Source organism: Amyelois transitella, chromosome 8 (assembly GCF_032362555.1).
Source record: "Amyelois transitella isolate CPQ chromosome 8, ilAmyTran1.1, whole genome shotgun sequence".
NCBI classification, from domain to species: domain Eukaryota; kingdom Metazoa; phylum Arthropoda; class Insecta; order Lepidoptera; family Pyralidae; genus Amyelois; species Amyelois transitella.
The window spans coordinates 5,723,587-5,733,654 of NC_083511.1; the positions used below are offsets into that span (position 1 = coordinate 5,723,587).

A 10,068-nucleotide genomic window follows, 5' to 3' on the forward strand; every position below is an offset into this window, starting at 1 on the left:
TATTATTTCTTATCAATAATTTAATGTTCACTAAGGTCTGAAACAAACATTTTCTAATATTGATTTCATATTCTGATTGTATTACTTAATATCCAGGCGCTAATTATTTAAACTGCTGCACTGATGAGTTCAGTGTATTTCTTTACTTTGCTAGCGACACTCATATCCACATATTTGTCACCAATAGACACAACCATGCCACCAAGTAGAGAAGGATCAACTTTAGCTGTAAGTTGAAGAGTTTCATTACCCTTCAGGAATTTCTGAAAAAAAGTAATTATTTATTAATACTTTGTATGCAGTGGTAATGACTAACTAACAGTTTCCTGTGACTTCTTGAGCTACTTTTCACAGAAAAGCTGTCTTTATTGCCCCCTTAGAGGGGTAGGTATGAAATTTTAGGATACCAGTTTTTAAGTTGGACCATGTTTAACACCTCAGAAAACTCATTCATATTGGGAAAAAGGTTTTGCATTATGCAAATACACTGATGAACAAAAATTCAGAAAATAATATTATTGGTTTTACAAACATAGTTTTTAACAATATAACTAAGTAAAACTAAAAAAACATTGAGATTCTTTGGTCATACATTGAGAAAAATATAACAATATTGATGTTGCAAAGAGATAACTTAGCGAAGTAAGCAAATTTAATGGTATTTTATGATAGGGCAAACAGGTTATGGTGGTTAGCCCAAGCTATGGCTGAAGGGTTCAAGCCAAGCAGAAAAATTATCAAGCAGTCCTCTTTATGATAAAATTCACAAATCTAATAAAATACTAATATTAGAAAACTGGGAATGTGGCAAGTGAAAAGATGTAGTCCCTGCTACCCCTTCAAGAAAGTAAAAGAGTTACCTTTAAAGCAGCTTCAAGGTTCTGTTTCTGAGCCGCATCGAGAGGTTTAGCTGTAATAACCTCACAAGTGACTTCTCCACGGTGTGCAGCCATCATGATCTTGAAGGCATTGATAACAGCCTCCAACTTCTGCAGTCGGCCATTCTCAGCAAGAAGACCAAGCAAGTTGCTTGTGGTGGGAGACAGGTTTGTCTAAAAAAGGAAGATAACCACAAGATATAACGAGGTGCAACAACCTCAATGATTTGTTACAAACATTATTAAGGTTTCAATATTGGAGTTAAGGTCCTTTAATTCACTAAATTACTGTAGTTAAGGTCACCATTATAGGTATTGCTGCCATTTACTTCAGCTCTGGCCATAATAATGACTATGACCCAGGGGTGGGCGCTGGGCTAACAATCTGAGTGACTATGGTTCGCCTCTTATGAACTTTATTGATGTTGGAAGTTAACAAATCTTGAAGCATAATAACAGAGTGAATATGCTTAAATGTGAAGGATTTTCTCAATATTTTGTAATATAATATTCAAATGTTAAAGTTTTTTTGTAAATAACCATCATAGAATTTCTACCATAGACATACAAGATTCACAAGCTAGTGCTAGCATGCTAGTGTGATCAAGAATCAATTACTAATTAAAAACACACTTTAAATACCTTAGGCATTTATCCAAGGACATACCTTTAGGTTAACAATGATGTTTACAATAATAATTGCTTTGTCTAAACCTATTTCTCAAGAAAGATAATACAGCCATCTTATAGCTGTGGAGAAATATGAAATTGAGGATCCAATTTGAAGGTTATGCTATTTAATTACTTTACATGGAAAGTACCTTAGTCGCAACTGTCTTAAGTGCTTCTGCCTTTAGGTTTCTCTTCAATGTGGGGTTTAGGATAAATTCTTTCAGTTTATTATCAGTTTTGATACTTTGCTGGAACTTGACGAGCTCTTTCTCAACGGTGTCCAAGGTCTTGTTCTTCGATGCTGCTGAATACAAAGCTGATGCATATCTACCCTCTAAGCCGAAAACTTGGACAGGAGGCTTTACCATTTGGGCTGCGGCCGCCGAAGTGCTCAAAGAGCGTACCTTAAAAATATTACGTAATTTACACCATGAACATTTTAATAAATCTACGACTGCATATCAAACATATATAAAATACAGTTACCAGCATATTGCTCTTCACAATGGACATGTTTCGTCCGAGTTTTAAATTAGTATAATATTTCGGAATTCAAGTGAGCTCACAATCGCAAATTCGATCGCAAGGCTTAAATTAATGTAAAACCAATCCACACCAATCGGGAAGGCAATGTCAACGTCAATCAATTGTCATTGTCACTTTAATTTGAATGTATTTTTTTATTCAAGGCTTGATCATTGATACATATTTATAATTACTTACCCAAAAGGTTTTCTTTCTTTGCTATATTATGGCTTCAACCGGACTTTCGGTGATTTTGCCAATGTCATGGTTTGGAGAGACACGAAGTTTACAAATACCCAAAAGGTTACATACCCTTGTTGTCATTTGCAGTGTTGCTTACTTAGTGGAATTTCCACTAAATCTGGTGGTTTTGACTTGTCTTTTAGCGAACAAATATGAGTTTTAGATTAGTGGCTAGTGGATTTATCTAGTAGAATTAAAGAATTTTGTATTTTTTTAAATTATTGGACTAACGCCTATAAAATCCACTCGTATCGTTGTTGGAGTTCAATTTGCCAACCATCAATTTAGTAGTGAGTAAAACGCCCAAAAGGACCGGCATCCAGGCCAGAAACTGTTAAAAAAATGACAATACATTATTATCGGGGATTCCCCGTGTAGGAGTCTCTGTAAGGAAATCTCCGAATTCTCTCAAATGTCAATCAATCACTTTTCGTTCGTGGTCGCTCAGTGCGTTGGTGTTCTTTGTTTTGTTCCGTGTTTTATCATTATCAATTACATGCGAAAACCACAGTATACCCAAAAGTTTCGGGATTCTTGGCTTCAGGACCCACATTTAAAAGATTGGCTTCAAGTAATTGAAAGATGGCTTTTCCCATGTCTCAAGTGCCATAACATTTCATTTCAAACTTTATGTCTCTGAGAATTCGACAACAAATGGGCTTTGTTACTTTTTATTGTCAACCACTTATTATAATTTATGATCGTAACGAATTGTTTTAAACATCATTTATTTTTATTTAATTGTCACTAAACTTATAACAATTTGTTCATTTTGATTAATTTGAATATCTAATATTTGTCGCTTAATCCGCCAAAAGCGACATCAGGTGCTAATTTTGACACAACAGAAATAAAGTTAGTGGAAAGTTTATTGCTTTTTTGATGGTGCTATTTTTTTTAGTGGATTTCTAGTAGTTTTAGAGGTCGATTCTAGTGGGGAGCTTGATACGTCGTTGGCAACACTGGTCATTTGTCATTACATCAAATGACATTTTCATTTGTCGCTGACGTAAACGTAAATAGAAAAATATTTATACTGGTGGCTTGTTTGAAAAATTTAAATTAAAAAGTTTTATTACCGCAAAATATGTATAAAGGTAAATAATAAATTACAACTGAAAATAAACTACAGAAACGCAGTTCATCTACAAGTAAAAGGCCCTCGAGCAAGGTACGAAAGTAGGTGACCATGTCGCGCCAAGTTGATGTGAATCTTGTTCATTTATTTGACGGATTAGGTCTCGAAGGAGAAGAAAATGATTTTTGTGACTTTACAATAGCCGATCAGAACTCGGTTGCTGAATCTCAAGGTATTACCCCTACCACGCCTTCCAATTTTAAACCGGTACTTGGTAGCAATGTCACCTACGTAGTCGCATGTGTGATTATTAATGAGCGGAATGAAGTTCTAATGATGCAAGAAGCTAAGGAAAGTTGCGCTGGTAAGTGGTACTTGCCCGCAGGTCGTATGGAGAAAAACGAGACAATAATTCAAGCTGTTAAAAGAGAAGTTTTGGAGGAAACAGGTCTTCAATGTGAGCCTAAAACACTTTTAGTTGTAGAGACAGCAGGGGGTATGTGGTACAGGTTTGTGTTGACAGGAGAAATAGTGGGTGGTGAATTGAAAACTCCTGCAAAAGCAGATAAGGAATCTCTACAAGCCAAATGGATAGCAAATTTGCAAGAAATTACTCTAAGAGCAAATGATATTGTGCATCTGATAGAAAAAACTCAGATGTATATGCAGAAAAAATCAAGTGGATTATGGCATCAAGAAATATTGCCTGCTCCAATTCCCCACATAAAAGACATGTTGAGGTTGATTATTGTTATAAAAAAGAGAAGTTCAAATAGGTTGCATGTTCTGTTGAGTGAAAAAAATACTATACATTTTCCAACATGTGAAATTAATCCAGCAAAAAGTGTGCATTCAACCTTGAGAAGATTTATGGTAGAAATGTTTGGGGCAGATGTGGGACAACATCGCCCATTGGGGCTGCTTAATGTGGAGGCAGACCCTTCTTGTGATGGCTGCTGTCTCACCTTGCTTGTAGCATTTCGAGCACCGCTTGAAGAAGTACCTTTGATTGGTAAATGTGTCTGGCATGAAGTGTCAAGAGATATTGAAAATAAGTTACTTTCTGTGATATCCACAAAAAATTCTACACTTGAACTTAATGTTATTCGTTAATTTTAAAGTTTTTCGTTTTTTTTTAAAGAAAATAAAATGGAAATTATGTAAAAAATACTCATTTGTTATAACTATGCATTTTTTGTAGGTATGAATCTCATAAATGGATAAAAAATTTTGTTCCCTTGAGTACAAACTGGTTTTAAGGTAATGAAAATAATGCTGCTGTGGTATAACTAAAATGCCGTTATCTGGCAAATTCTTGTTTTAAGTAAAACGTCAAAAAAATGCGGTAAAAATTTAAACCGTGCCATTCATCTATGAGAACGCCTATTTATGACTTAAAGGTACCGGTAAAAGTCGTATATACAGATCGAAAGAGATTTTTTTCTTATTCTACTGGTAAAAAGTAGAAAATCGCCCTGATGACAGATAACAGCATTTTAGTTATACCACGGCAGAATGTGTGTCCATACAATGGACTTGAAATACATGTATTTTGCAATTGTTAGGTGATTTTGATAGAGACAACTTTAGATCTTGATTTGAACACCATTGATTGTAGGTCACTGCATAAGGAATGTCAACATTTTTATTAACTTTGTAATAAGAGTGTATTAAAAAGTAATCTGCATCAGACAAAATATTTTTCTACAAATTATTAATTTCTACTGCTCTCAATTCAATTAGATGATATTTGAGCTTTTTGTAGCTATAAAATTCTGCTTTAAAAATAAAAATTAGTGGTGAGATATTGTAAAAAATATGTATAAGGGATATGGGATATACTGTTTACTTGACTAACCTTTTACTAACGATTTATCTAAAAATCATCAATGACATATATATTATATATGACATGTATTATAAACATTCCATTTTAATTTCATATTAGCAGATAGAATGGTTGTATTTTTTTTTGGAATTGAAGGCTTTAAACTATAACCAATGTTATATTCTATAGTAATATGTAATGAACTAGAACTAATTATTGTTACTATTGTAATGGTATGGGTTGGTTGTTATTATTGTAACCACAAAAATGTATAATTTGAAATTTTATTTAATAAATATTTACTTAGACAACATATTTTTTAATTGTGATTTATGCAAATTGCTGATTTACCTTTGTTCTTGTTTGTTGATCCCATCAGTAAGACAATAACAGCTCAATATGTTCAGCCAAACATGAAAGGCCATGGTCTCTGTTTTTTTACAAGACTGCTGTCTCTGTCTTCCCCGCAAGGGATATAAACGTGATTACATGTGTGTATAGGGCCAGATAGCTTTTACCTGTGATAATTTATGTGGAATTAATCCTTTAATCATTTATATATCCGGTTCTAAGATTTATAGATGATTTTTAAGTTAAGCACTAGTTGTACAACTTTGAAAACAGAATTAAAATTGTTTTAGTCTTATTTCGAAAATATATGTATAAGAGTCAAAAATAAACCTAAAAAATAAATAAACATTATTTAGGTTTATTTGGACAACCTACAGGATGTCAAATGTAGCCCAGTAAAAAATATACTCAAACATACACAGGGCTCTATTATGAATCATAACAAATATTTATTTTCTATGATTTTATTAAAGCGATACAAAATCCTTGCACTGACTAGATAAATTGAATATACATAAAACCTATGTAATAAATTGCCAATAAAACATTTAATGCGAATGTAAAGTTAAAAAAAAGATTTCATAACATAATTAATTTTTATCATTAATTTATAGCCAAACATTTGGTTAATTTTAACAAAGTTTAATTAGGTAACTGATGAAAGCTGAATATATTTTTTGTTTTTAATTCCATGGATGTATGCATGTACAAGAAAAAGGATTTGCACCAAAATATTGTTTACCTGTTCTTACCTGTGGACAACCTGGCATTCCCTCATAAAGTCATTGCTTCCTGTTATTCAAATTACACATGTATATACAACTAATAATTTTAAGAGCAAAATAATGTAAACATTTCATTGATCAACTATCGCTTCAGAAGCAAATGAAATAAAATACCACTATTTAATTAAAAATTACTCCTTCATTCTTATACAAATCTATACCTACGGAAATGCATTTGAAAGACATTAATCTATGGTAACAAAACTTATGGTTGTCATAGAATATTTCATAGCCACATTTTCATGTTTAATTTGAACACTTCACAGAAAATTGCTTTACTTTAGAAAGTTACTTTATCTTATCAATTTCAAAAATCTTTAAACATAAGCTGTACTTTGATTAAAAAAAAATACTTGTATCATAATTATTTGATTTACAAAGAAGATACCTAGTATTATTTAAAAATACAAAACTTGGATAATAATATTTTCTTTTCTCTGATGTTCAAAACAGAAAGGTATGCAATCAATATGAAGCAGATTAACCATTATCTTTTATCAATATTCTAAAATCATACAAAGTATGTATTCATAACTAATACTAATAATAAAACATAACAGCTTGCAAATCACATAGGCGATGAAGCCCTCGTCAGGAAAAATGGGATATTCTATTAAAAAGACGAAACTTTACTCATATCAAAAGCGGAATATGAACTTGATCTTTTTAATAAATCTAGTTGAGGATACTTTAAATCAGGAGCAGTTATTATATAATGTTAATTCATTTATCCTGTTAACCTTCAAGTTGTATTCCCTGTATCCATGCATTGAGATCAGCTGAACCAGGGCATTCAAGGATGTTTTCTGGTTCATCAGTAGCCATCAGTCGCTTGGCTGCCGTCTGGCCTGATAAATACGCACCATGGGCTGTGGAATAGAAGCTGCTGTGTGTATGCTCTCCGGCAAAAAGCAACACAGGCTGGAAATAAAAAAGGACATATTAATTTATCTATTTATAACATTATTGATCCTTATTGCCATATAAGTAAATTAATGCTGAAAACTTTTTCTGCTAGTCAAATGAAAAGTATTTATCTTTTACATATATAATAAACAAATACAAAGGGGACAAATAACAAACACACATTGAGTCAGCCTCGAAGTAAGTTTGAGATTTGTGTTACGAGATACTACCTCAATAATAATATACCTATTTAAAAAAAAATTATAGAAACATCCAAGACCCAGGCCAATTAGAACTATTTCGTTTCTCTTCATGACCTGTCCGGGATGCGTATTTTGGAACCTCAAGTGTCACAGACAAGCGCACTATCGCTGCGCCACAGATGCCGTCAGAGATAAGTAATCAAGTGTCTTAATTGTCAATTAAATAGAAAAAGGAATAGGACCACTCCATCTCTTCCTAAGGCTAAGGGCTTATCAACTTGGGATTTTTCTTTGAGGCGACGGGCTAGCATCCTGTCACTATTTGAATCTCGATTCTATCATTAAGCCAAACAACTGAACATGGCCTTTCAGTCTTTTCAAGACTGTTGGCTCTGCCTACCCCGCAAGGGATATAGACATGATTATATGTATGTATCTCAATTCAATAATCATTAAAAATTATGAGAATAATATTTAAAATATGTTAATTGGTAACATATAGAAAACTTGTGTTTTGTGTTAATTTGCTGTGGTGAAACTATTGAACTGACTAACAAGGATATGTGTAGTGATTCAGTGGTATAGAGCTGATAATTTAATTATCTAATTCTTTACTGTTTGCCGGACAACTGGAAGATATCCCTTCGTGGATAAGTCGCCATCCATCGAAAATTTTTGTGAAGATATTACAAACAAACATGATATGGCAATAGAAGGCTTATCTTATTTGATTAGAATAAACATTTAAGTATCTATTTTCATACCTTTTTGTCATGAACATTTCTAAATAATGGCTGAGCTAAACTTTCAATATCGCTTTGGCTGGCGCCTACTGCAATAGCAGTGTATGATCCTCTTGTGTATGGCTGTTTGTGCCAACTTGTACTGAAATAAAAATAATTTATTCATTAAACTAATTTCCAAACTGAGACAAGGATAAGGTTCATGATGTAGAATTATTGTGAACAGACCTAAATTAAGTTTCTATTGCAAAAAAATTAATCGCAGAGTTCATAAAAATATGTAATTTTTTTTTTAAATATATATGAAATTGACGAAATGAGAGCAAAGTAGCCAAAACTCACCAAACACATTTTTGAGGCTCTGGAACAAAGGGATCATTCAAAAATTTTCTTAAAATAGTTGTGCATGTGGATCCAACTTCTTCCATTGATAAAGACTCCATGTATTCTGCTTCTTTTCCAGATACCCAGCCTAAAAGAAGAGTCTCTGAGACTTTACTAAATGAGTATATTTTTTTATACCAAGATTCTGAAATGTCTTCTGGCACAGGTGTGCTTTCCCACAACAACATGATCTCTGTTACTTCTGGATTTAAAAAGGGTCTTTCATATTCCAAATAAATTTTGTCTACAGTTCCAAACAATAACCGTTCAACAGCTTCAATTTTATACTGAGGCAAAGGAGGTTCAAACAAATTGGAAGCATTTTCTTTCAAAACACCTAATGGAATAGTACATATCACATGGTTTGCCAAATAACTCTTTCCATCTTCACACTCAACTTCAACATATTTTATGCCTTTCTTCTTTGGTTTTTGGGCATTTTCATTTAATACAGACCCTTCACTTGGATGAGATTGATTGTCATTAACCGGATTATTACTTTTAGAAATGTCTTCTATCACAGTTTGGTCTGAGTCTTCTGATTCTTCACCTACATCATCTGCTTGTTTTGAGCCATGCTGATCTGTATCCCATATAATTTTTGTCACTGGACAATTTGCTATGATTTTTTCTGGAGGTATTTTTTCTTTTAGTGGTTCCAAAAGAGAGCTAAAGCCTTTAGGAATCATTATATTGCCTCCTTGTAATTCTGTATAACTACCTATCTCCAACAGGTCAATTTCATCCATACTATTGCATCCAGATATACAGGTTTCTCGTTTCAGAAGGCAATCAAAAATTAGACGTCTTAATTTTTTCTCCTCAGATGAAGGTAAACGTTCTAAATATATGGTAGCTTCCAAGTTAATGTGTTCACCGACACTGTGAATATCGGGTGGAGGAAGGTATTGACAAAGGAAATATTCTTCGCAACGTCTTAGAAAGCACACGTAGGCCTCGTGTATCTCATGAAGTACACCAAACGGTACTTGTTTGCCGTCTTCAGTAGCCGCTATAACTTTGTGCGGTTTTGGTATGTTTATAATATTTACTAGACTATTTGCCATTGCCAATTCAAATATAGGATTACTCAATACACCGTGTATCCAATTAGCTCCCAACTCAACATTGTGGTTCTTCATTGGTATAGATATTATTCGGCCACCGATACGTTTCCTCGCTTCTAAAATGATGAAGTCCTCCATACCATTTTTAACAAAATGATTGGCGGCGGATAGTCCAGCAATCCCGCCGCCAATAATTATAACATTGCACTTATTTGAATCACATTTTGAACTAGAATTTAAATTATCGTCACCCATAATATTGTATTGATAATGTAAAAGAAATATTTTTGTCAGTACACTTTTGACATCCAGCTGTTACGACATCCGACATATTTTGTTTAATTTTTTCTCTTGTGTTGACAAAGACATAAAAGCATGCCATAATGCCATCTGAATGATCATAGA

At 33.1% G+C, this 10,068-nt stretch overlaps 3 protein-coding genes across 3 annotated transcripts; 1 reads left to right on the forward strand and 2 right to left on the reverse strand.

Moving 5' to 3' along the window:
• Window positions 1-2: 2 nt before the first annotated feature.
• On the reverse strand, window positions 3-2,189 carry LOC106135601 (ATP synthase subunit O, mitochondrial). Its single transcript, XM_013335956.2, has 4 exons — window positions 2,037-2,189; window positions 1,700-1,954; window positions 861-1,052; window positions 3-263 (listed from the first exon to the last, which is right to left on the reverse strand). Exons 1-4 carry the CDS (start codon window positions 2,061-2,063, stop codon window positions 108-110), a joined length of 630 nt encoding a protein of 209 aa, XP_013191410.1. The 5' UTR covers window positions 2,064-2,189; the 3' UTR covers window positions 3-107.
• Window positions 2,190-2,834: 645 nt separating this feature from the next.
• LOC106135788 (8-oxo-dGDP phosphatase NUDT18) lies at window positions 2,835-5,535 on the forward strand. Its single transcript, XM_013336178.2, has one exon. The coding sequence runs from the start codon at window positions 3,508-3,510 to the stop codon at window positions 4,507-4,509; it is 1,002 nt and encodes a 333-aa protein (XP_013191632.1). The 5' UTR covers window positions 2,835-3,507; the 3' UTR covers window positions 4,510-5,535.
• Window positions 5,536-6,998: 1,463 nt separating this feature from the next.
• LOC106137426 (peroxisomal N(1)-acetyl-spermine/spermidine oxidase) lies at window positions 6,999-10,005 on the reverse strand. Its single transcript, XM_013338251.2, has 3 exons — window positions 8,555-10,005; window positions 8,234-8,354; window positions 6,999-7,281 (listed from the first exon to the last, which is right to left on the reverse strand). Exons 1-3 carry the CDS (start codon window positions 9,916-9,918, stop codon window positions 7,096-7,098), a joined length of 1,671 nt encoding a protein of 556 aa, XP_013193705.1. The 5' UTR covers window positions 9,919-10,005; the 3' UTR covers window positions 6,999-7,095.
• Between the last annotated feature and the right edge of the window lie 63 nt (window positions 10,006-10,068).

Bases quoted from the DNA above. Each gene is read 5' to 3' on its own strand.
- LOC106137426 (XM_013338251.2), bottom strand. From the start codon at position 9,918: ATGGGTGACGATAATTTAAATTCTAGTTCAAAATGTGATTCAAATAAG. The intron at 8,355-8,554 runs GTGAGTTTTGGC...TTTTTATTTCAG, and splicing joins GAGCCTCAAAAATGTGTTTG to TACAAGTTGGCACAAACAGC. The intron at 7,282-8,233 runs GTATGAAAATAG...TTTTATTTCCAG, and splicing joins GAAATGTTCATGACAAAAAG to CCTGTGTTGCTTTTTGCCGG.
- LOC106135788 (XM_013336178.2), top strand. From the start codon at position 3,508: ATGTCGCGCCAAGTTGATGTGAATCTTGTTCATTTATTTGACGGATTA.
- LOC106135601 (XM_013335956.2), bottom strand. From the start codon at position 2,063: ATGTCCATTGTGAAGAGCAATATGCTG. The intron at 1,955-2,036 runs GTAACTGTATTT...AATATTTTTAAG, and splicing joins TTGTGAAGAGCAATATGCTG to GTACGCTCTTTGAGCACTTC. The intron at 264-860 runs GTAACTCTTTTA...ACTTTTTTTCAG, and splicing joins ACCTTGAAGCTGCTTTAAAG to AAATTCCTGAAGGGTAATGA.